Here is a 27115-nt window from a genome sequence, read left to right as displayed (position 1 = left end):
TCTGGGGCAACATCACTACAAAGCAGGAGTGCACAACCTCCACCTGTGGAGTCATGTCATCCAGCCCATAGGGCTCCCCAAGGTTCTGGAAATTTGGTGGCAGGTGAGCAGTGGCAGGGTTAATTGACACTCTCCTGCTTCCAAATTAACAAACCCATGGGGATCCACTTGAGCTGGATAATGTGGCCCTGAATGCTAGATCATGCCAATGCAGGGCCAGATCTGGTAGGCGAGCGGTGCATGGGTAGATCAGCGTGGCGGCTGGTGGATAGTGCAAGCCTAGATCTAACAGGTGGGCAGTGTGAGGCTGGATTGGGGTGGCAGGGGGCACAAAGCTGGACCATGGAGTGGAGGGGGACAGGACAGGCAGCCAGATCAGGGGGGCAGACAACTTGGTTGGGGTGGCAGGCATCATATGGCTGGATTGGGGTGGTGCAGAATCAGGCCCATTGACTGACTCCATGTGGGATCTGGTTTGTGGACCAATCCCATGCCACTCATCTGGTCTGCAGAGCCAGAATGTTAGACAGCACTGGTAAAGAGTAAGTGGACAATGGACAGAAGTGAGTGCAACAGTAAGGAAAGAAAAGTCTGGAAGGAGCTCAGGGAGCAAGGGAAATGAGAACAGCAAACTTGAGATCAATGGAAAAGAAGATTATATAGCATCCGGATAGAGAAGAGGACGAAATGAAAGACAGGAAGTCAAGGGAGGCAGTAGAGAATGACCAGAATGGGTAAAATGAGAAAGAAGAGTACACATGAAAGGGGACAAGGTAGGATGGCTAGAGAGTAGGGAGTGAAAAATGGCACATGGGAAAACAGTTATTTTTACTTAATACAACAGGACAATTTTAAGCAGTTCTTTGGCACCACTTGTGAAAAGCAATACCTTCAATTTAAGGCAGCATTCTTTTGCCATTAAACCTCTAGATGTGTTTTGCTTAAGCTTCTCTTGATAAAGCACCCTCATTGAGATAAGGAGGCCATTTTGTCTTTGCTTTTCTTATACAGCAAAACCACCCCAGTACAAATAAGCTGTCCTCTGACAGGCAGGGAAAAGTTCCAATTCCTGCAATGCTCCTCCGCATTTAATAAAAGGCCTGAACCCACGTGTTAATCAACTTTTAGTATCTAACAAGATTTCTCTCTTTTTAAGCCATATAAAATGGCTTGGAAGTAAATACAGCATAATGCAGTTATGTGCCAAAAGGCCATTTGCCAAGTATTACTTTACTTGTAATAATGTACATTGAAATCAGCATTGCAGTATTTTCTTCATTGCATATGACTGCACATGTATATGGTGACCCAGTTTATGGTGAATGTTTCTTCATTACTTCTACTCAGTTGAATATGGTAGTAAGTGCCCTCTGCAACTCATTAGTGTCACAGAGCATCAGGTCTCAGATGCAGTGGATTCATGTTTCTTTCTCCACCTTTACATCAGAAAGCATTCCCTTTCTTTTTAGATGTCCCCAGCAACCATAAACACGCTCACTTCTGGCCAGGAGACTGGGGAAAATGGCCTGTGATTTCAACAGTAATGCTGGGCTTCAGTCAAGTGTACTAACTCAACAGAAAAAACAGCTACTAAACCAGCTGTTATGCATAGTGCATGAACCTTAAATACTCTAGAGTCTGCTTCCAAATCCACATTTTTGTGTAAATGCTGCTGTCTGCCCCTAAAATAGTACAGCAAGCAATCACAGAGCTGGTGGAAACCCAAGGGGTATAACTGTTACATAGATAATTAAAAATACATGTTCATTCTATTAACATTCTTTTATAAATTATATGTAGAGCAGGGGTGGGCAAAATATGGCCCATGGGCCAGATCCAGACCACTAGGCACTATCATCTGGCCCAGAGCGCTCCCTAATGAATTGTGCCCTGCCTAGCCCTTCCGCCCACGAGGGTTGGAGCAAGGCAGCCACATGTACACCAACCCAAGTGCCTCGCTCCAGTCCCTCATAGGCAAAAGGGCTGGCCCCGCCAGCAGGGTGGGGCTGCTGCTGCAGGCTTTCCTGGCATCCCGCTCCCTCCGGGCAGTAGGTAGGGAAGGCAAGAGCAGGGCTGCAGCTGGGCAGGAGCGCAGGGCTGGGGATGGCTGCAGCGCAGAGCGCTGGGGGGCGGCAGCAGTGTGGAACTCAGGTGGGCAGGAGTCAGGGGGATGGGGACTCCTCCCATACTTCCCCCATGGCACACAGCCCTTGCAGGCAGTGGCGGTAGCAGCAGCAGTAGGGTGTTTTACTTAGCACTGGTGCTGGGCTCTTGGCTCCAGCCAGCGCTGCGAGGAGCGCAGCCCCCACTGAGCCATTTCTTTCCCTGGTGCTCCCTGCACTCGTAGGGCACAGGAGGGAAGCTTCAGGCATGAGATCGGGCGGTGGAGGGAAGCAGTCGGCTGCAAGGTGTGGGCCTTCCCTCCAGTGTCCCACAAGTGTGGGGAGCACCAGGGAAACAGACGGCCCAGCGGGGACCGTACTTCGCGCTGTGACATGCAGCCCTGGCCAGAGCCAGGCACCAGTGGCCCCGCCTGCTGCTGCGCCATGGGAGGAGTGTGAGGGGGGTCCCTACAACCCTCCCATCCTCCCTGACACCCCACAAAACACACACACATCTACCCCCCTCCCCACTGTTGCCTACTTGACTGCAAGAAAGGACAGTGTGTTCCAGAGCCACACACCCACACCCCACAAACAACACACAACCCCCCAGCATACCCTATGCCCCCCACACAGCCACACCCCCTCACAAACACCCTCCCACACACAGCCCCCCCACACCATACACCCCCTCAATATAAAAAAAACTAAGAATGTATTTCTGAGTTATTATGCAATCACCTCTATATACAGTACACAAATACAAATCAAGACAAAAATATATTTTGTAATAAAATTAAAATATGTTACAGTAGGGGATTGACATTTAGTATATGATTTGGTTTTTTATGGTTCTAAGATGGCAACCCCCTCCCTGCAAAAGGTGTATTTCCCGGGGGCAATGGGAAGGACGTCTGGTGGCAAAGGTCAGGGGTAGGGGTGGCAACCAGGGGGTGGGGCACCTCTCAAGGGGCAAGGCTACCCATGTGGCCCCCACAGCTCACCAAATCTTGTTAAATGGCCCTGTCCCCAAAATAAGTGCCTGCCCCTGATGCAGAGTCACAAAGGGAAGGCAGGGAAGGGGGAGCCCAACTGCAGGGAGTGCACTGCAGAGCTGGCCCCTTCTTTCTTCCACTCTCCTTTATCTTAAGGCCCCTTCTTAGCTCTGAACAGTGTTTCCCAAAGGGTGGGCTGTGCCACTCAGAGAGATGTAAAGACCAGCTAAGAAGGAAGGTTATCTGTGGGCAGACATTGTGGGCACCTGTACACGTGCAGGGACGCTGCTCCAACACGCTGTAAGTACAGTGTGTTGGAGCAGACAATTAACTGAGTGTGCAGGAGTGTGCTAATTAGTGTGCTCCAGCAGCCTCCACATCTCGTGTATTCAGTGTCTCCGCACTTCCAAATGGCTGCAGGGGTGCTTTAACTAAAGCTTGTCAAATGAGCTTTAGTTAAGCACCCCTGTCACTATTTTGAAGTGTGGGATGCTGAATACACAAGATGCTGCAGGTGCTTTAATTAAAACAGCACTCAGAGGCACTCTAATTAAAGGCCCCTCCTCCCATCCCTGGAGTACATATAAAGATGCCAGTGAGACTGCAAGGAGAATAATTGTTTTAATTTCCTGAACTGGGGTGGCTCACATTTTCAATGCTGGGGATATTGAAATTACACCTTTACACAGTATCACCTGGTGCTAGGAAAACAAAACTGCAAGGGAAACAGTGCAACAACTTCTTCTTGACTGATGCAAAGCTGCTAATATAAGTTGCCTGTTTTTGTCTCAAGTGGTTCATTGGGGCTGGTCTTTTCCAGGCCTATGTTTTAATAAAAGGAACAACACACACGAGAGGGGCAGAAAAACTCTCAACAACACAAAGAAAACAACGATACCTCAGCATGGAGAGGCTGAATGAGTTGACTGCCTCAGACCAGTAAAAGGTGCGGCCGTGAGCTTATCAAACTGGATTCTATCCCCTGTCATGGTTTAGTGCTCATTAGACCTCAACTCAAAAGCATTACACACAGATGTCTTCTTGCTCTTAAAAATAGATGGTATGAAGGGTTACTTTGTCATATGACTGGTGCACCTGGATTTTTATTGGTCACCTTCATGTACTCTTTACAGGATTTTAGATGGAAGATGGTTACTTTTTATATTTACAACATATCCCTGTCTTTTTTGTCCTTCCACTCAACACTGGTTCTATGAGTGCAAAGTCTACATTTTGCATGCTAAAACTGACACATGGATAGTATGGTGACAGTTGCTATATAAAAACTAAACAGACAGATTCAACAGTGACATCACACTAAATATTGAGAAATACTGGACCAGATCCCCAGACAGGGCAAGCTGGGTTAATTCAGTTGCAGTCCATGAATCTATGTCAACTTCAACCATTTGAGAGATCTGGCCCACTATATAAAACCTTAACAGTGCTGCAAAATTGGCAGGTGGCTTGTTTTCTGTAGGTAGCACCTGAAATAACTTTGGGAAGGTCATCCTTCAAAAATCTTATTTTTACAAATATATATATATATATATATTTTTTTTTAAGCCCACATCGTTTACCTGAAATGACATTTGCAAAATAAATGCTGCTAAGTTGAATCCTGATATGTAAGCTACGTTTCTGAACTATTTTTCTCTAATTATATCTTCCATTTTCACTGCAGTGGCACTGACTAGCAAGAGCAAAACAATTATCCTTAGCCACAAATTAGTAAAAAATATCTGATAATTTCAGCAAATATTTCTTTTCCATTAAACCCAAGACCGACACTGGCAAGATCAGTTCATAATTCTGTAATGAAATGACTAAATACAGTTATTATAATTAGAGCTGAACAACAGTTCTTCATCAAAACATTCAGATTCTATGCAAAGGGAGACTATTAGCATCCAGGGAAGGTTTAGTTTTATAAAACAGATTCAAGGGTAGTGGCTCTTTCATATTCTCCAGTAAGGAGAGCATGTTTCTCTACTAACACACCTCAGCCTTGGATCTGGGAGCTCTCTGCCTTGGTGACTCTTAAATGATATCAACCTACATATTCACACAATATCAAAAAGAATGTCTAATGGGCTAGTTGTGGGGGAGGTCTACATGAGACGCTTACTGCACATAAGCCTAATAACACTGTGCAGTAGCATGGCGGTTAAAAACCACGCTAATAGCCTACTGCACAGTGCTATTAGATTAATGCACACTAAACATCAAAATAACCATGCGCCGGCATTACTGTGCAGTAACTCTATTTACTGTGCATTTAGTTAGTACTTTATTAAGCAAGTACTAAACTAAATGCGCAGTATCTAAGGAGCATTAATGAACGTGTAGACGCACCCACGGTTGCCTTCTAAAGTGGGTTTTAAAATGGGATGTAGATTCCTGTTTTTCTCTGAGTGAGGGGACCATTCAGTGTAAACTTTTACATAGTTTTAGTTTTTCTATCTGAATCTTCTGTGTAATGATTCATTTCCTGTCCATAATTTTTTAAAGAAGTATCTCAAATTAGTCTGTCTCAAATTTGTCCACAGCTGTCAACTCCCTTTTTTCTTAATTGCTAAGAGATTATTTAAAAAAATATTATTTTAATTTTAAAAATGTTAAAAAGGATATTTTAACCTAATAGGAGATTTAGATGCACAACACCCATCAATGTCAATACAAAAAAAGCCTTACTTGCAACATGTATCACATGAAGTGTGAAGCTATACATCCTGGTCAAATTTAATTATTCTAACCGTTGTCTATCCACAACAAATTTGCAGTGAACTGACTTGTGAATATATCTGATGTCAGGAGTAGTTTCTATTAACACACTTTTAGGACTAAGGGCCATTTGGCAATTACTTTTCATAACCGAAAGTTTATGCTTTATCAGAGACTGGTATTTACATCTCATACATAGAAACTCACCAGGAATTAACCTCTTTGAAAGTAACTGTCACCTTCAATTGCTGTAAGTGCGACTGAAGACACAGGCTGCCTTCAGCTGAGAGGGTTGTCATTTCTTTTCAGCTTATGCACAAAGAAGCTTAAGACGCCCTTCACAAAACTAGTCGTGGCTTCTCATTGTTATCAGTGGGAACAAAGCTGCATTGCCCTCAGGAAAGAAAGCCCCCTATACTGTCAGGAGAATGTGGGGTGGAAGGACTTTTCAACAGGAAGGCAAGAGAGAGCTTTAGGAGGAACAGAAAAAAAGAGAGAGAGGAGGAGGCCATCAGGAGAAAGGAGGAAGAGGGGATATTTGGAAACAAAGAATATGGAGGAACATGAAGACAGAACACTATGGAGAGAACAGTTCTCTTTTTACCTGCAAAGGCATCAGAAAATTCAGTGAGCCTGTTTCAAAGAGAAGTTTGAAAAGACAGAAACACAGTAGGGTTTTTCAGAGCCACATGAATAACTTGATATCCTGATATTTTAATGCATTTTTAATTAAGAAAAAACAAAGTTTTGAAACAAAGACTATTTCCAGGAAGCAGTGGAATCCCTAAAAAAGCTCTGATTAATTTCCATCACAATTCAATAATCATCACCCCTCCATCAGACTCTCTCTTGAATACTCCAGCACCATAATTTCCTTTTTAGACACTATGATCAATGGTAAAATACAAACCACCATATACAAGAAACACACAGACCAACATACATATCTGCACAGAACCAGCAGTCACCCTAAACACACCAAGAAAGCTGTAATATACAGCCAAGCCTTCTGATACCATCAAATTTGCACTGAGGAGAACATCTGTGATCATCACTTCACCAGTCGCACAAGGGCTTTCACTCAACAAGGACACTCCTCAAGAGAGATAAACTGCATTTTTTAAAGTGCCACCCAGATACCACGTGAAGAATTGCTGCAGTACAAAAATAAAATCCTCATGAATCACATACCATTAGTTAAAACATACCATCGCTCCCTGGAACCTATACGGAAAATCCTCAAACAATTGCAACCCGTACTAGAAGACCCAATTCTTAAAGAGATCTTCACAGAACTACCCATCCTAGCCTTTAAACAACCACTGAACCTCACCAATCTCATCACCAGAAGCAAATTGCCTATGGCCCAAAACACACCAAATGGATCCTGACCATGCCGGGACAAGAAATGTAAAGTCTACCAACATATCTCCATTACTCCCACAATAACTACACCCCAAAACAGAACCATCACCATTCCTGGATCTTACACCTGCACCTCCAGAAATGTAATATATCACATCCAGTGCACTAAATGCCCTGTTGGAAAATATGTAAAAGAAACTGAACAACAACTGCATACGAGAATGAACACACACCAAAAATCTATCAAAGACAAAAATATCCAATTACTTGTGGGTGCACACTTCTTACAAGACAACCACTCTCTCTCCAATCTCACAGTTCTAATCCGTCAAAGGGAATTTACAAAACACCTTTCATAGACAAGCCTCCAAACTTCACTTCACTGGATACAAACAAATCATGCACCAAATATAGACATTGGATTTACGCACATTATAACCTGTCTGACACCTGATAACCTCAGGTAACCTCTCTTCATTTTACCAGCTACATTCCATTACCAGGTCGACATTCGCCCCTTTTCCCCCACTCTCACACCTATCGTCTCCCGTGGCCTCTGTTCCTCACTGCTACACATTTGCATTTTGATAGACCTGCATTTTGCACATTGGTTTCTATTCCATCCAACACAAAGCAACAGCAGACTCTCCCTATGCCTGAAGAAGGATGTTTGTGCCTGAAAGCTTGCAAAGAACAATTTTTCCAACATTTAGTTGGTCTAATAAAATAAATCACATTTAGCCAAAGAACCTTATCTGCCTAAAAAAATCTATAGCCTTTCTCTCCATGGCAGTTATTCCTGTTGCAGTCTTGACATTATGATGTTATAGTCAGAAACAAGAGACTTCAATGGGAGTTCTGCCAGAATTCAACGGGAACAGGATTCTGCCCATCATTTCTGATAATTTGTGTTTTTGATAATGATTTTCTTATTAGTGAAGATAATTTCAAATGACCTGTGAGAGTCCTGAGGAGTAGGAAGCACTCTCCGACAGCAACAGCTCATTTTCTTGTGCAGCTTTCCATGGGAAAAAATATATCTGCTTGCTGGTTGTCTAAATTGGTGTATTTCTAGGCAGTTTTCTTCTTCACTAGCCACTTTCATAGATTTCATAGACATTAGGGCTGGAAGGGACCTTGCAAGATCATCAGGTCCAGCCCCATGCCCAAAGGGCAGGCAGTCAGCAGGGGCCAAATGATCCCAGCAAGATAGGCATCCAAGTGTTTCTTAAAGGAATCCAGAGTAGGTGCCTGTACCACCTCTGGGTGGAGTCTATTCCAGGTCCCGGGGACTCAGACAGTAAAGTTTTACCTTATGTCTAGCCTAAAATGGCTTTCCAAGATTTTGTGACCATTGGATCTAGTTTTCCCTTGGGGTGCCCTGGTGAACAGGCATTCTCCCAGTTCCCAGTGCACACCCCTTATATACTTATAGGCTGCCACCAAGTCACCCCATAGCCTACACTTTTCCAGGCTGAAGAGTCCCATGCCTCTCAGCCTCTCTGCATAAGGCCTGTTCTCTTGACCGCTAATCATGCACACAGGTCTCCTCTGGACTCTCTCAAGCTTCTCCAAATCCTTTCTGAATTGCAGAGCCCAGAAGTGGACACAGTATTCTAGCTGTGGTCTCACCAAGGCCGAATAAAGTGGGAGGATGACTTCCCAGGTCTTATTTGAGATGCATCAGAAGATGCAAGCCAGAGTTTTGTTTGATTTGCCAGCTATGGTGTCACATTGGTGGCTCATGTTCATCCTGTGGCCAATCATGATTCCCAAGTCTCTTTCAGATGAGGTGCTAGCTAGTGTAGCACTGCTGAGCCTATAAGTGTGGTGTGAGTTCTTTCTCCCAAGGTGGAACACCTTGCATTTCTCAGTGTTGAATGCCATTAGGTTTTGATCTGCCCACCTTGTAAGCCTGTTGAGGTCAGCCTGGATTGCCAGCCTGTCCTCTGGGGTGGCTGCACTTGCCCATAGTTTGGTGTCATCAGCAAACTTAGCCAGTCTTTTTATAACACCCGAGTCCAAATCATTTATAAACACACTGAAGGGTACAGGTCTGAGAATGGAGCCCTGGGGAATGCCATTGGTTACAGTGCACCAAGTCGATTTGGTTCCATCAATTATCACTCTCTAGGTCTGTCCATAGAGCCAGTTCCCCAGTTTGGCAAAGGTGGGAACTCCCTGACCAGCCACAGTGCTAGTCTCCCACCTTCCTCTAGGCACACCGCCTGCCTCTCTTACCTGCCATGTCTTGTTGTTAGATAATTATGGTCTTAATTAGGCAGGAGGCTGCCCTTTGAAAGACCTGTTCTGGGTCTATGTATGCAGCTCCAACCACCCCTGTACTGCATCCCAAGCCTTGCAGATGTTCCTGACAGCTGTGTTTGGCTCCGGCCTGAGGCCAGGCCCAACTCATCACAGTGTTAGGCCTCTTGCTTTCAGCCCTATTCCGGGCCCCATTCATACCACCTCCCTCTCACTGAGGCCTCTCTCTTTCCACTGTGTCTCACGCAGGCTCTCTCTTATTCCCCCTTTGTGTGGCCACACTCATACTGCTCCTCCTTTCCCTGGGGCCACACTCATTCTACCCTCACCCAGAGGGTCCTTGGGCTTGCTTCCCTGCACTCCTCAGCCAGCAAGCACACGGCCTCTCGGGCATCTCCTGCTGCCTTCATCCAAGCGAGCCCTGGGCGGTTTGCACTGTCAAGCCCCCTGCTCACCGGGGCCCACTTCACACCCCCTCCTCATCGGGTCTCATCTCAAGCCCCCGCGTTCGCAGGGCCTTATTACTCCACTCTCTACTCACCCCTCTCTCTAGGGCCTCTTAACTGCCACTCTGGTGCAGGCTGTTAGGTACCCTTTTGCACCCCCACTCTGTAACTCCGCCTCCACTGAGGCACGTACTGTGCCCCCTACACTGGGGCCTGGGGTCAAACATTGCTCCGTAGGCTCAGATGCCACTCATTGGCATGCCTGGCCCACCCGCCTTACTCCCCAGGGTCTTGCACCCCACATGGGCTCAGGTGGCTGCAGCTGTGCCTGGCCCCACTATCCACTCCCCGGGGTCTTACACCCCACATGGGCTCAGGTGCCACACCAGGGCATGCCTGGCCCTCTGCTGCCTCTGATGACAAATAACCCACCCAAAGGTGGGGGCTTAGGTTAAGGCGCCCCTCCTCACCTTTCACCAGGGAGGTAACTGGCCTGGCATTTCTTGGGGGCTCCCATGCCACTAGGAGCTCCACCAGGCCACCCTTCCCTGGCAGGGTGCAGTTTTAGGTCATGCCCAGGACTAAGAGCCTCCTAGCCATCCCCATAACCTCTTGCCCTTACCTTGTAGTTGTTGTAGGAACAGCGGCTCCACCAGGAGATGTTACTTCGACAGCGTCAGGCAGCAGACTGCTGCCTCCAGCTCTGCTGGCCTGGATCCAAAATGACTGCTCATCAGAGCTGGGGCAACACCTGCCCCAGCTCTTAAAGTGGCAGACATGCGATGTGTTCTGCCACCCACCTTCCCCCTTAAACTGGCTCCTGAAGAGGCTTTCCCTGTTGCTCTGCAAGCAAACTCCCATGGAGCCTGTAATAGCCTTAGAGTGACGAGCATGTCACTGGTGCTCCGCCACACCCCTCCCCGCTTAAAAATGACCCTTGGGGTATTTTCCAGCTGCCTTCCCTGTTAGCTCTTCCCTAGTCAGCTGCAGTCCAAGTCACGTGGCAAGTACCCCAACTGTGCTTCGCCACACGCAGCCATCGGACCGTGAAATTGTCTAGGCTGCAATTCCTCAATTTTTCCATGAGGACATCGTGGGACACCAGGTAAAAGGCTTTCTTGAAGTGCAAGAATATTATATCTACCTCTTCTCCTTTGTCCAGGTCATGCGTCACCTGGTCATACAAGGAAATCAGGTTGGTCAGACAAGATCTACCCACCATGAAGCTGTGTTGGCTCTCTCTCAGAATATTACCTTCTGCTAGGATGTTGGTAATGGTTTCCTTAATTTTTTCCAGGATCTTTCCAGGGATTTTTTCCTGGATCTTCCCTTCTCCCCTTCTTGAAGATAGGCACCACATTGGCCCTCTTCCAATCGTCAGACACCTCGCCCTAGCGCCATGAGTTCTCAAATATCCTCGCCATAGGCTGTGCTATAATGTCAGCTAGTTCCTTTAGCACTTTTGGGTGCATTCCATCCAGGCCGGCTGATTTGTGGATGTCCAGCCTCTTAAGATGTTCCCTCACAAGATCAGTGGTAATGGTGGATGCTGGTTCGCCCTTCCCCTGGTGATCCTGCCTCTTGTCAGGCAGGGTGATCTCACTGGGCTGATGGAAGACTGTCAGCCCTTGATGGTTAGTGAGCTAGAAAACACAACAGATTTCAAACTGTTCCCTCAGAATACAGCAAAAAGCTGCTTTTGAATGGCATGGCATGAAACTTAAAAGATGGGTTCTCTTGGAGTTCCCAATAGGCACTTTTTAATTTTAATTGCTTGTTTAGCTTTTACAATGTTCTCAGCACTTGTGCAAGGCCAAAGGTAAAAGCAACTCCATCCCAAAGAGCTCACTGTCTTAATAACAGTCATAGAGGAGATAGTGCAATACTGAAAAGTCCAAAGAGAGAGGTAGCAGGCATTTATCTTTTGCTTCTGTTTTTATAAACTCACAATTCATGACCTTGGAGTGAGATTTAGGAAGGAGGAGGTGAATGTGATGGCATGTTTCACATCTGATTTCTGCAGCCCATATCAACAGTTACTTAAACATTTTTCTGTTTTATTCACAAGCTTCCATAATGGGGAGCTTATTTTCTTTATTAAGAATATAATAAGAAGATAAGCAGTGCCATACTGGATCCATTAATGCAGTATCCTGTATCTGACAGTGACAACATCAGATGGTTTAGGTATGAACAGGGTGCATCTAGAGCAGGTTCTCAACCAGGGTGCTTGCTGTAAGACCCTTTTAGGGGTGGTATGGTAGACAGGTGGATCTGCCCTGCTTGCCTTAGTACACAGCGAGATTAATGGACCTATCCTCCAAGAATTTGTCTAATCCCTTTACTTTTCTGGAGCACAGTGACAACATTCTCTGTTGGCAAGGAGGTAGAACTTTTATACTTAGAGCTATTAAACTTCATCTACTTTTTTATTTCTTTAAAAAATCTTCAACTAAGTGGCACAAACACTGCCACTCCAAATGAACAGCTACTTCTAACTTCAATCTGTGTTTAGGCCTTGTGTGTTTTTTGTAACATACTATTTTTGGAACTTGCCATACAGTTTATTTCAGAACTCACTCTTTACAATACCCCTGCATCCGGCCCACTCAGCCACTCACCCAAGCCTGCCAGCTCATGGCTTGCCACCCATATAAGGGCAAGTCTGAACTGAAGCCTCCAGCAAGGTCTAACCCTCCACCCACTCCCTGTCACCAGAGTGGCCAGTCAGGGGCAGTTGACCCTCCACTTTCCCCATTTAAACCCCTGATCCAGAACAGGACCTGTTTAGGCAACAAGATTCAATCTGACCCAAGACTGCTTTGCTGTTCCCTACAGCTTGCTCTCTGCCACCCACTTTCTGCTGTAACATCCTGTTTGTAGTTCCAGAAATTATGATCTAATATGAAGAGGATTCTGGTTAAGATGAGGAATAGGCAACAGAAACAGATGACCGCCTATGAAACCCAAAGGTGACATTTTCAATTAAATGACCGTAGGTGGTACAAAATAAAGCTTTGAGCCTGGATTTTAAAATGTGCTTAGTGTTTTGCACAACTTTCACGTGATAAAATGCAGTCCTCAACAGAAATACTTTTCTGAGTTGAAGTAATTTCTTAACAAGCACTTTCCATCAGTAGACACCAACATGCTTTATACAGGAGATCACTATCTTCATTCCCATTTCACACTGAGCAGTGAAGAAAACTGCCTGAGGTGAACCAACACGTCGGTAGCAGGGCAAGCAATAGAACCCAACCCTTTTCACTCCCCATCACCACTAGCAAGGCCACCTCTCCTTAGACTTGTCACCATAACTGTCTCTTAAAGTACTTTTTCAAACTTCTGATGAAGCAAGTTGTTGTGTTAAAAGAGATTCGACTAAGAATTTTAAGGTCAACTAATGAACCTGAGTATTGGCTTTAAACCTCTAAAAGGGCTTAGTGTTTGGAATGTGATGACAATTATTTTTTTTAATCAATTCATATTTACAGTTAGGCTAGGGACAGAAGTTGCACATAAACTGGTTTAAGTGATCAGAAACTGGTTTAAACTTGTAACAGAACATAAGTTCAGTGCACATAAACCAGTTTTAAAATGTCTGAAACTGGTTTAAGATAAACCTGGTTGAATGTAGTATCAGACTTAACTGATTTAGGTCAAAGCAGTTTATGCAACTTCTGCCCCAGACCCCTTCCTGGTTTAAGTTAAATCAGAGTCCCCCAGCATCCCAGCATGCTTTTCAGGCCTGGGCTGGGCTGCCTGCTCCAGAGAGAAGGACTGGACCCGCTCCTCCCCTCCCTAGCCGGGGGCACAGTGTTCCCGGCTGGCTGAGACGGAGGTGGAGACTGCAGGCAGAGCAGCATCTGCCTGGTCTCCCCCTGCCCCCAACCCTTGCTGCTCAAGCAGGGATTACCCTGCCCTCCCCTCTCCCACAGCACAGACCCTAGCCAGCATCTGGTCACAGTCATGCCACCCCCCAAGCTAGCTAATGCTGAGAGGTGTCTGTGTGTATGCGTCTCCAGTTTCACTGGGACAAAGGCAGAAAGAACAGTGTCCACTTAGGGCTTTCAGGAGCTAATCAAAAGATCAGCTGGTATTGTCCCTCTGTTCCTTCCTTGGAAAAAAGCTGTTTAAGAAGAGCTTGAACTAATGAGAGGCTTTTATTTTCTTGATGGGCTGATAAACTTTGTGTTAATCAGCTCGCTGCTGGCTTGCTTGCACCTTGCTGCAGACAGCATGAAGAAGCAGAGAGAAGGAGACTGAAAAGCTCAGTATCATCAAAAGATTCATGCAGTCCACACAAGCAGTCCTTCCCCCTACCCCCAGAGTGCTAGTTGGGGGCCCAGATCTAGCAACACTTCCGCCCCTTGAGCAGTGAGCCAGAAAAAGCCTGGCAAGGGCTGCTTCCCCTGCCAGGCACACCCCAGCCTGGGACTGTGCAGGTAGGGTTGGGGCTTAAACCCCTCCCTAATCAGAGTGTCCTCCCAGGGCCCGGCCACACCGCCCCTCAGCTCAGCACTATTGGAGGGAAGGGAGGGCTTACTCTAGTGCCGCCTCCCCCCCTTCTAAACTGAGCCACTGCAGGCATGTGCCTGCACTTCTTGATTAAAAGTGAATGTCTATCCACTTGCAAATTGGTTCAAACTCTGCAGGTTAGACTAACCTGCAAAGATTGAATCAATTCAGGCTCGGGCTTTCTGAATGTCTGTCCCTAGCCTTCAATACTCAAGATAAGATTTACTACCAGATTATCAAACTAAAAGATGCACATATTTTATGGTAAGAGGTAGTACCATGGCTCTTTTCTTGTTTTACAGTTAAATAGCACGCCAGCTTTCTTTTCAGCTAGAAGCTGGTTAAAAGTACTCCCAAATGGGCCTCTTCAATTCATATTTCTGGCTTTAAAAGATGACTGCTTTTTCTTTCCTCCTTATTTGATCAGAAATGCCAAAAGTAAAGCCCATAATCTATGGATGTGAATTGGGAAGAACCACATTGTGTGAAATAGTCATACTCTTTGGCTTTTTTTTTTTTTAAGGGAAGAAGGAAATTGAAGTAAAAAATGTATCCATTTCTCAGATATATATCCAGCAGGATTATTTGTGAATGTCAGGGAGGGGAAAGTCTTTAGATAAATGCAGTATTTTAGGCAGAGATAACACTCTTTCCTTCTGGTCATTTTGTCAGTGTGTGCTGTGTACAATTCACAAGGAGCACAATGACTAATATGTGCTGAACAATGTCGAGTTGGCAGTCACATTTTTTGAGTGCTGCATGTAGAAGCAGAGGGCATTTATTAAAGTTTTAAAATGAATTTATGTTGAAATTCATGATATACCCTTTGTCTTGCCATTTGGGTGCCCTATAAAACAAATGTATAGGGCAAGATTGTACCTAGTACAAAAAGCCAAGTAAAATAACTTTTTACTCTCCAGAGTAGGAGCAGGCAATAGGAAAACAAACTGCAAGCCACCTTTTGAAAAATTGTAGCAGCAGCATTATGCCACACTTACAATTTCATCAAAAGTAGGGATGTATCTTAAAGGTAAAATATAATCCAATCTACAAGTCACCTACAATAAGTAATAACATTGTATATAATCCTTCCCTGTCAGACCATCAAATAATTTGGAAATCACTTTTGACAGTTACTATCCATCTACACAGAGTTTCCCATAAAAAGGGTATCATAAGCAGCATATCCACACCCTACCAGCATATCCACACCTGTTCAGCCAGTGTCTTTTTCACTAGTAGAAACAGTCTTTCACCAGCGAGTTCTGGATATTTAGGGCAAAATCTTATTTCTGCTCTACATGCATTTATGTAGTTGCAGTTTTATGGTATTTATGCACAGTTTGGATCTTATGTCTACCTGTAGCAGAACAGGACATCCTTGTATGTGTATCTGCCTTAAGTAAAGCAACAGCAATGGAGGGTCTTCTGTTTTCTGGACCAATGGCTTAGTGCCTAAGGAGTAGAGACCTGAGTTCTGGGCCTCTTCCACATACTGGGAATTTGAACTTGTTTCTTTCACTTCCCAGAAAGATGCACTAACCACTGGTTTATGTCCTAGGCCAGTGATTCTCAACTAGGGTGCCGTGACACCGGTAGGTGTGCAGGCATAATTAGCACTGGTAGGTGTGCAAACATAATTCACAAAATAAACCCAGAGATATCAAATAGGGATCTATAATATTAAAAATGTTCTGATCTGTTGTGGTCTTCCTGAGTTCTCTGCAACACAAGAATTGTTCTACTATTTTTCCAAAAAGGAGTGAAGACTAAAAGCTGGCATTTTCAGAGGGGTGCCTTGAGCCAAATAAGGCTGAGAAACAATGGGCCTACAACGGCATTGTCCAAATCTCTCTCCAGCCCTCCTCTTCAAGCTGGTCCACTACACCTTGCATTTACTATTTATTGGATAAAATAGATAAACCACATTAGGAAAGTTTCGCCTGTAGGCTAGGGACAGACATTAAAAAAGATGGAGCCTGAATTGATTCAACCTTTGCAGGTTAGTTTAACCTGCCTAGGTTGAACCGGTTTGTAGCAAAACAGACATAAAGGCACATGCCTGCAGTTGCTCAGGCCAGGAGCTGGGGGTGCTAGAGCATGCCCTCAGCTGCAGGGAAGCTGTGGGGGATGTGGCCAGTCTGGGCTGAACTAGCCAGAGAGGGGTTTAAATTCCCCCCCTCCCTGTCCCACTAGCAGGGATCCGAGCTGGGTCTGCCAGGCGCTCCAGTGGCCAGACAGAGGCACATTCAGATGCTGCTCGCTGGGGAGATCCAGCCTGCAGAGGGGCTTTGTCTGGCCCACAGCAAGTCCCTCAGTCCCACCGGGCTGAGGTACCATTCCCTGGGCACACAGCTGGGCTGGGGCTGCTCCGTGGTGGGACTGCCTTTCTAGGCAGCCCAGCCACAGCAGCTCTTTTGCTGCTGCCGCTGGCCCCAGCCCCACAGTACAGGTGGGGACCAGTGCGTGCAGCCCTGACACCACGCACCCCAAGCCAGCTCCAGGCTCACTCCAGGCTGAGAAGCAGCAGCATGGGAGAGAAACTGCTGCTCAGCATGGGGGCAAAAGTGGCCCCTCCTTCTCCTGCTCCCGGCACTTCCAGGTGTAGCTGCCTGGAGCCTGTGCGGGGCTGCCCTATGTCTCCGCTGTATCACCGCCACTTCCAGGCTGCCCCGTGGGCAGTGAAGAGCAGACAAAGGGCAGCCTGGTGCCGGCTCTGGGTGGCTGCAGCAGGAAGTGCTGGCAGTGGGAGGGGAAAGAGGAGAGGCTGCTTTTGGCCCTGCGCTTAGCAGCAGTTTCTCTCCTGCATTACTGCTGCTCAGCCCGGATGGGTGAGCCTGGAGCTAGCATGGGGTCAGGGCTGCGTGTGCTGGTCCCCACCTGTACCACGGTGCTGGGGGGGAGGGGCTCTGGCCCCATCTGGGCCCCAGTGCTGCCACACGCAGTCTGCTGCAGTTTTGCCTGCCCCACAGCAGCCCCCCCCCAGCTGGGAAGGGGCTCATGCTCCCAGACATTATGACAGGGGCTGCTGCTCCCACCAAGGGCCCTGCCCCCTCTCTCTGCGGCGGCCAGGTAGGGGCACACCCAGATGCCAAACTGCAGGGCCCCTTGGGGGGCCAGGGACAGGGTTTATTACTCCTCCCTCTGGCGTCTGGTGAAGGGGACAGTAGGGGGCTTATTCCCCTGCAGGGAGTGAACACGAATGTGATGGTGTGCAGACCAGGCTGCTAGAGGGGTAAAGGGGAAACTAATTTTCCTCCCTGACCCCCTCTGCCTCAGGTGCCATGGTGCCCCACTGCTGCAGCAGCAAGGGAGGAGTGCCCAGCAGACCTAGCTCAGGTTCCTGCCAGTGGCAGAGGGGGTGGGGGAATTAAATCCCTTTCTGGCCAGACCTCCACCCCTGCCTGCTCCTGCTCGGGCTGGGGAGCAGAGGGGTTGGGCCAGCGCAGCTGGGTTGAAGCAGCGAGTCCAGTCCAGAGAGCATGCTGGGATGCTGGGGGAGTCTGGTTTAAGTTAAACCAGGAAGGGGTCTGGGACAGACATTGCATAAACCAGTTTGAGCCAAATTAGGTAAGTGTGATACTACATTCAACCAGGTTTATCTCAAACTGGTTTCAGCCATTTTGAAACTGGTTTATGTGCAGTGAATGCCTGTTCTGTTACAGTTTTTGATCACTTAAACCAGTATATGTGTAATGTCTGTCCCTAGCCCTACTGTGGAGAGCAGGATCAGAATCAGACCCCAAGGCAACATTCATCTTGCTTAGCCACATACTTCTGGCTTGTTGCCCTCTTCTTGGCCCCACACATCTTCCCGGCCCCACACATCTTCCCCATCTAGTTGCCCAGTGACACTGCATCCATTCAAAAAAGAAAATTTACAATAGTAATGCTGTTTATCAAGACATACATATAGTCTTAAAGATGCTGATTATGTTATGAAAGATGAACCCTCAGAGCTGTTGATATTATATGAATTTTACTCTAAATATAAATCTTTTTCTTAGGATAGTAAAGTCAACTGATGCTTCCATTTTGGAAGATTTCCCTGTATGCTGTCTGGTTAGCATGCACACACTCTTTAATGTCAATATTCACGTTCTGAGCTACACTGTCAGATAACAGCAGTGATGAGACAGGACACTGACTCACAGACCCCGCTGTGTACAGAAAAGGGCACCACAAAAATCCTTTAATACCTGTGAGGCCAGTCTCCGCATGGCCTCTTCTTGACGTCTACGCATTTCAGGAGTTCCAGGGCAGCTTCCACTGGTGATTGAGGAGTGAGCAGATGGTGGCTGTGTTAGGGGGAGCTCTCTGTTTGCATCCACGTCTGTATTAAACAAAGAAGGTAACACATTACTACAGGACAGCTGTAAGGCAAAATTGTACAACCTCTGTGGCAGGTATCTGTTTGGGATCCGTTTAAGCTGGTTAACATGTTTTCTATATCAGACAAAGATCTGGATTGAGAGTGTAGCTGTGATTCAGGGTCACCCACAAAAAAAACAGTACTGAAGAAATGGTGTCAGGACCAGCTGCAGGACGACTTCAGAGAAAAAGATCTAAATTAGGTGTTTTTGATTTTTTTTTTTTTTAATAATAAAGAAAAGATTTTGTATTTCGCAATACTTAATCACTGTTCTCTCTCTCTTTGCTCATAAGTGTACTCTAATAGCAGCAGGTCCTGCCAAGGTTGGCTTTACAATTTGAGAATTTTCCTGAGTTCTCTAATGTATGCTTCAGTTCAGCTTTAAGTCAAAATGGTAATAGTGATCAGTTTTTATGTCAGTGAAACCATTAAGAATAGCATCCATTACCGAAATAATTAATATTTAAGTTTATTTACCAAGTAATACATTTACAGCATTGTTTTTCAACCCATGAACCCTCCTTCACCCTTTCTACCAGCCTGGTGGAGACAAAAACAAACAGTTACTGGGGCTATTTGTTCCAGCTCACTAATACTGATCATATGCTTGTTATAATGCTCTGGGACACCTGACTGATACTTCAGTTAATAATAAACGTATTAAAGGGGTTTGCCTTCCGAACATGCAAAAATAAAGATGGACATAAGGTTTATTGTTTCCAAAACAAACCTGGTATTTTCCATTTTTAGGAGCTCAGGCCCACTTATTGGGCAAATAACCCTAGTCAAAATTTTGCATTCCCTCTTAGAGCTGAATATCCAGAACTAAAAACTCAAGACTCTTTACAGTTTGCTGCTACTTCATTGAAATGCTAGGGTAATATGTGAAGGCTGTGGCTAATTAAATTGCCCAGGAAGCCATTCTCTGTGATTTGCAAGTGAGAAATGTGAAATATTTTACCTCTGGGCCTCTGCCGAGTGTACAGTTTTTAGGAACAGCTAAACAATAGCCTTTGTAATCTCCCTCACAGTCTCTTCAGACTGGAAGGAACTTAATGCAGGTTTGCTGCAGGCTTTCAGTTACCATAAAACCAAGTCCTGCCTTTCATTATTCATCATACATGGATGAGAACAGGTTAGTCTAGCAAACAGCATTTGTTCAACAGGCTTAACCACAGTTTCAGTAAGGCAAAATGACAGATCCTTAAGTACTTAGGATCTGAACTTCACTGATTCCAGCATCCATCATTTTAGTGTCATTGGGTCATTTTAAACTGAAGCTGGATTTTACCTGCAAGGGCACTGAATTCTAGAGGAGGGTAAATCAATTTGTCTTGGTGGACAAGAAGTAGGGCAGATACAGTTGTCAGGACTGATGCAGTGTGATGACCATTCTGTGAGCTCCTATGCCATAAAAGATGGAGACAGGTCATTTGGAAGGGAAGGAATAGGCCACAGGGGCAGCAGAGATACGTGCTATTGGAAGGAAACGGGGAATAAGAGATTAGGGGGGCCTGGAACAGGAACAGCAAATATCTCATTGCCAGGGGATGTCCATCATGATCAAATGTTTGGCAACAATGTTTGTAATGGTCTATTAGGTGAGGGTGGCAGCAGGATCCTTCTATAAAGGATAAACGTAAGAGGATCTGGAGAGCTCTCAACACGTTAATACTTACGTTTTGGGGAGGCATGTGGACTATCAGAGGCAATCTGTCTCATGCGTGTGCCATGGCAGCTCAGCGCAACCAATCTGGAGATGATAGCTGTTTTACCGAAACCAATGTTCCCAACAATGACCACGCCTCTGTTTACACTGGCATTGGAACTCTGCAACTGCGCATCGATCTCGTGGAACACCCAGTCTCGGCCAACGAACACCGACTCTGTCGTGATACTGGGCACCTCAAAGAGCAGCGGCTTCAAAGAGATGTCAGGAGGTCTATAAGGTGCAAAGCGTACTGTAAAGAAGGGACACAAGGAAAGAACAGAGAGTTAAGAGATGAATGGGAGTAAAGGCATGGTTACAAAATTACTTATTAAAATCTCTTAGAAGGCCAGTGTTCATGCTGAAAAGAGTTTTCAGTGACGATTAACAGGCCTGCATTTTTTTTCTCAGAGGCTTGTTATTAATAAAACAGTGCATTTTTGCTTACAACACACCCCCAAATAAAACAAGCACCTTGTTTTTTAGAAGGTAGAAAAAAAGATTTTTCCAGAGTTGTAGCTGATTGTTTGACATAGAATAAGTCCTTCAGGAAACAAAAAGGCTGTGTCCAGATGAGTGTGGACATTTGGTTCCCCAGGGACAAGCAGCAGTGGTGCACCTTGTGCTGCAGCTACTTGTCCCCAGGGAACGCCCATGCCGCCCACACTCTGGCGTGCAGCACATTACTCTGGGGGCAGTAGAGGAGGCTGGGGCCAGCACTGAGACGCAGATAAGTAAAATAACTAGGTCAAATTCACTTGAAAAAAGTTCCTGTCTAAAAGGGTAGCTTTTAGTCACTGTAGCTCAACTTCATTGAGGACTACCTTAATAGCCATGTAGACACATCTTAAAATGCACTTACATGACACAAACAGCTGCAAAGGTACTAATGAGAGCTCAGTCCTCTGTCTGAGCATGTCAAACAGACAAGCCAAAACTAAGTGTTTTCACGTGTGTGAAGGACAATCCTGTAGAGCAGAGGTTCCCAAATTGTGGTACGCATGCCCTTGGGGGTACCCAAGACATCAATGGGGGGGGGGGGGGGGGAACGTGAGAGAAACTCTGTAATGACAGATTGAATATTCATTGTAATAATTGGCATGTAAGGGGTTAAAATAGAAAACGCATGTTGGTAGGGGTATGTGGGCAGCTGGTAAATCTGGAAGGGGGTATGCAATAAGAAAAAGCTTGGGAACCTGTGCTATAGAGAATGGTGATTTTAACTCCTCTGTGTTTTCCAGTGTGAAAATGTTTTATCTGAAACAGTTTGGCACGATATTTTTAAATCACACCATACCTTCACTTTGTTGGCCACATCTTACTATAGACAACCTGTTCTCAGAATGTTTAGCATGTGTAACCGATACAATTTTGTGTCTTTATACCTATAAAGATGGGCTAGCTTTACAACACTGCTTGGAGGAGAAAAATTATAACTATAAAACCTCTAAAACAATGTGCTTTTGTTAGAATACCGCTATTTTAAAATCTAATAATGAACTGCAAGCCCAAACATTAATGTTTTGTATTAACAGAAAAGAATAATTACCAGCTCTGTATCTCTTCCAACATCAACCTGCAATATCGATGTATCAATAGATCAGCACATCTGTCATACATTCCAAGCATTTTGGAAATGAATCTGCTCTAAAATTGCTGAGGTTGCCATTCAAGTTTTATGCTTGAGTGCAAATTTGATAAAGCTAAGATATGTATTACTTTTTGTTATCTTTTGGAGATGGAACTGAAAGTCTTGTGCAATATAAAATTAGCAAGGAATATAAGAATCGTTTCCCCCTAACTTTTAGCTTTTGATTTCAAGCTTTGGGTAGATAAGATGTATGCTGATGCAATCTTCACAGTCACTAAGTTTAGTATTTGTGTTCACTGCCTAGATTCTTAATACAGAGTTGGTACATCTCATGAATAGCTACCCAGGGCCTAGAAGTGGAGAGAGAGAGGAAGTACAAATGAACTTGCTTGGGAATCAGAGAAAAATAGTACTGGTGAAGCCACTCCTGGCTGCATCAACTTTCCTGAAGGGAAGAAGGCTGCTACTTGCTTCATTAAATGTCATGTGTCTACATCATTTTGTCTCTGTTTAAAAGTTTCAGTAAGTACTCCAAGAACAACCTACCATACTTGTCATTAACAACATAACCTGTCAGTTGAAGGTAACCTCCATGAAGAAATCAGTATTGTCATTCATTTCTGGACATACACTGCTGCCTTTCACAGCCTTCTGAAAATGGGTATATCTAGGAGCACTTTGCCCTCCATCAGCAGGTCTGCTACTGTGCTCTTTCTTCCTCTTGGTCCCTGCCCTAGCACTGTGAAACATTTCTCTCAATCTTTCAACTTGCCAATATATGACATCAGCAACACAACTAGTGACAAGTGACTGGAATACATAATACCTATTCAATTATGTATAGATTTCTAGTTTTTAAATATGCAATCATTTCTAAATATGCATGCTCATTGTATGTATTACATAAAATCTCATAACATCTTCCTGAGGTCAGCAATCGCAGTGTTTTCACCCTTGGTATTTAGAGCCCCAGTTCAGACCTCTGCCACTTGTGGTAACTAATTGTTAGCTTTTGTAGAAAAGCCACTAGAAGATGACTTGACACACACTTCCCCATATTTTAAAGCCGAATGATCACTCCCCCCAGTTATGAGGAATGACAAAAAATCTTTGCTTATTCAGATAATTATGAATTATTGCTGCCACCCACCCCCCAGGCTGGGCCAGCATCCCCTCCTCCCCAGCCTACAACAGCTCACCCAAATTCTGAAGCTGGCCCTCCAACCAAAATAATTGCCCACCCCCATGCTAGGGAGTGAGAAAAACACAGGTTCAAACCCTGTCTGGATGCTAAGCACCTAGAACCAAGGTCTTTAGCTTCCCTGCCAAGTGCCCCAACCACAAAGCTATTTGCAGCTAAAACACAGGAAGGCCCACCTTCTCCTGCCTCCTTACTTTATTTGAAAGATGCATGTGTACATAGCCATGTGCAGGTGTAGACTATGTGCACAGCCTTATATATCCGAAGTGTAAAGCAGAGGCCAAAAATGGCCAAGGTGGAAAGCTGGAGAACTGCCATTTAGATGAGCACAGGAGAACAGGATTCCACCTAAAGCATACTTTTGCTAATACAGAAGTGTCATAGGTTCTGTCTGAATAGGTTTAGGATAAGTCACAAGAATTGCATAATATTAAAATATAATTGTTTTCTTAATTTCAAAGAGAGCACAACGCACTGAATTAAACGGCATTCAGCCAGTCCACACAATTTGAAATTTGCTTTTATGTGAACTTCAGCTGACTGTTGTCATGACCCAAAGGTATGATTTTGTGTGTGCTTCGGCACTAGAATTATCCCCATGGGATTACAGCTTCGTTGCATGGTGGAGTTTTGCTGCATAGAGAACCCGCGTGCAAGGGAAAAGTTCCCGCCACTTTGCAGCTGTCTTTGCAGGGTGCATTTCTCAAGTTGCGACAGAAATGCACGGTGCAAAGGAGTTCCCGCCACCCATATGCAAATTTGTTCCCCGCTATTGGCTAGTTCTAAATTATTCCCACGTGGCGGCTAGTGATTGGCCTGCTAGCCGTATAAGAGGCTTGAGCGGTTTCCGCCCAAGCCGAGGAGGACTCCACATCGATCTTGTGGGGACTCTGGGTACACGGCAGGGCAATAGAAACCTTGTGTGAGATCCAGAGGAGTATGGCGGCCTGATCCACAGCCCACCTCTTCCCTTCTTGGAACGAAAAATTATAAGACATATCTACGAGTTTCCATTTCGGTGGCACGCCTGTCCAGGACATCCGGAGTTCTGTTTGCGTGGAGCCTAGCAAACTCCACATGATTGTTCGTGTTCTTTTTGTTTGTAACCGCAACTCAAGCAAGTTTTCCAGCCTGCACCGCGACCATCCCGGTGTAAGTAAACAATCTTAAAATCTACCATTACGCATCTGTGCCTAATTCTAGCTCGGCGCCCGCCCTCTCCGACCCGGCGTGCCCGGGCTGCCGGCCACAGCCTGCGTGCAGTGTGACAAGGGCCGCGGATTTGCACGCGGCCCGCACAACTGTAAACAGCAAAATGATTTAGCAAAATGCAAGTTCAATTTCTGAAATAGCACAGATAGGAAGAAAAGGGCTGTACCGAACTGATGCAGCTGGTACATCAAGTCCTGCCACTTCCTGTATGGTCTCACCTGCTAAGTACTGGGTGCTATGTGAGGAGAAGCACAGCACACAAGCACACTCCAAAGAGTACTGCTATGAAGTGCTGATCTAAGCTATACAGTTCAGGTATCCCAAGAGTATGAATATGTAGAGGCCACTTAAGGAAGGAAACCCACTTATATTAACATTACAGCTAGAAATACAGTCCTCTCAAAGACTGTTTTCCCTATACTTCTTCAGTTAGAATTTCTGAAGTCATGTATGACATTTGCTGTAAGAAAAACATATTAATATATACTTTTCAGCAATGAAATGCAATAGTAATAATCTTACGACTGATTCAAAAAGTATCTGTTGAAACTTTCTGCAATGTATGACAGCGATGGGCATAAGGGTAAAGAAACCAGCATTTGCTGTGTTTTATGATAATCCTTACTGTAGTTTAGTCAGTCCCTGATGTACCCATGCCTTGACCAGTATCATTCCTGACTGAGGCAGCGTCCTGGAGCAGCAAAGGCATGTGGCAGGCATAAAGACATTCTAGCTGGGTGCTATAGCATCTCTTTGAAGAACCCAGCCTCCAGTTGCTTCTGGGCATGTTCCAGGAGTGTGCCCTGTGCTGCTTTTTTCCATCGTGTTTTCTTTTGATACCGGGATTCCCCAGTATGCAGTGTGGGGAATATTTTTTAGTTTGTGGTATGCCTTCTGCGGTGTCTCAAACTGCTTTGAGACGCTCCAACAGACAAGTGCTCACTCATGTGGATGCAGCCTATGAAGCTAAAAAACCCCGGTAAACTTGATCCTGCCTCTGAGAATTCCTCCAGTGATGTTGTATTGGGCTAATGACATCTTGAACTTCAATATGATATCACTTTATACTGTCACAAAATCATAAAGAGGGTGGAAGGGACCTCAAGAGCTTGTCAAGCCTAGTACCCTGCTTATAGATTTATAGATGTTAGGGTCAGAAGGGACCTCAATAGATCATCGAGTCTGACCCCCTGCATAAGCAGGAAAGAGTGCTGGGTCTAGATGACCCCAGCTAGATGCTTATCTAACCTCCTCTTGAAGACCCCCAGGGTAGGGGAGAGCACCACCTCCCTTGGGAGCTCGTTCCAGACCCTGGCCACTTGAACTGTGAAGAAGTTCTTCCTAATGTTCAATCTAAATCTGCTCTCTGCTAGCTTGTGGCCATTATTTCTTGTAACCCCCGGGGGCGCCTTGGTGAATAAATACTCACCAATTCCCTTCTGTGCCCCTGTGATGAACTTATAGGCAGCCACAAGGTCGCCTCTCAACCTTCTCTTGCGGAGGCTGAAAAGATCCAGTTTCTCTAGTCTCTCCTCGTAGGGCTTGGTCTGTAGGCCCTTAACCATATGAGTGGCCCTTCTCTGGACCCTCTCCAGGTTATCCGCATCCCTCTTGAATTGCGGCGCCCAGAATTGCACGCAGTACTCCAACTGCGGTCTGACCAGCGCCCGATAGAGGGGAAGTATCACCTCCTTGGACCTATTTGTCATGCATCTGCTGATGCACGATAAAGTGCCATTGGCTTTTCTGATGGCTTCGTCACACTGCTGACTCACGTTCAATCTTGGAGTCCACTAGGACTCCAAGATCCCTTTCCACTTCCGTGCCACCCGGCAGGTCATTCCCTAGGCTGTAGGTGTGCTGGACATTTTTCCTCCCTAGGTGCAGCACTTTGCATTTCTCCTTGTTGAACTGCATCCTGTTGTTTTCTGCCCACTTGTCCAACCTGTCCAGATCTGCTTGCAGCTGTTCCCTTCCCTCCGGCATGTCCACTTCTCCCCATAGCTTTGTGTCATCTGCAAACTTGGACAGAGTACATTTGACTCCCTCGTCCAAGTCACTGATGAAGACATTAAAGAGTATCGGTCCAAGGACCGAGCCCTGCGGGACCCCACTGCCCACACCCTTCCAGGTCGAAGCTGACCCATCCACCACGACTCTCTGGGTGCGACCCTCCAGCCAATCCGCCACCCACCGGACTGTGTAGTCATTCAAGTCACAGCCTCTTAACTTGTTCACCAGTATGGGGTGGGATACCGTATCGAAGGCCTTCCTGAAGTCTAAGTATACGACATCCACCCCTCCTCCTGTGTCCAGGCGTTTCGTAACCTGGTCATAAAAATAAACTAGATTGGTCAGGCACGATCTGCCTGCCATGAACCCGTGCTGGTTTCCCCTCAGCATAATTTGTCCTGCTGGGCTCTCACAAATGTGAGCCTTGATAATTTTTTCAAAGACTTTGCCAAGGATGGAGGTGAGACTGACTGCCCTATAGTTGCCTGGGTCCTCCTTCCTCCCCTTTTTGAAAATGGGGACCACGTTGGCCCTTTTCCAGTCCTCCGGGACTTGGCCCATGCGCCACGAGCTTTCAAATATTCCTGCCAGTGGCTCTGCAAT

At 45.7% G+C, this 27115-nt stretch overlaps 1 protein-coding gene across 11 annotated transcripts in view; it reads right to left on the bottom strand.

Moving 5' to 3' along the window:
- Positions 1 to 27115, bottom strand: part of TANC2 (tetratricopeptide repeat, ankyrin repeat and coiled-coil containing 2) — an 806911-nt gene that overhangs the window by 125272 nt on the left and 654524 nt on the right. For all 11 annotated transcript variants that reach the window (XM_059726841.1, XM_019500742.2, XM_059726842.1 and 8 more), the window contains 2 exons: positions 20467 to 20748; positions 18615 to 18748 (listed from right to left, as the gene is read on the bottom strand). In XM_059726841.1, coding sequence (XP_059582824.1) covers positions 18615 to 18748; positions 20467 to 20748 — 416 coding nt within the window. The remainder of the gene's footprint in view (positions 1 to 18614; positions 18749 to 20466; positions 20749 to 27115) is intronic.

The sequence above is a fragment of the Alligator mississippiensis genome, chromosome 4 (genome assembly GCF_030867095.1).
Source record: "Alligator mississippiensis isolate rAllMis1 chromosome 4, rAllMis1, whole genome shotgun sequence".
NCBI classification, from domain to species: Eukaryota; Metazoa; Chordata; order Crocodylia; family Alligatoridae; genus Alligator; species Alligator mississippiensis.
The sequence above is the reverse complement of the archived record's forward strand: the minus strand, read 5'-3'. Positions and strand labels throughout refer to the sequence as shown.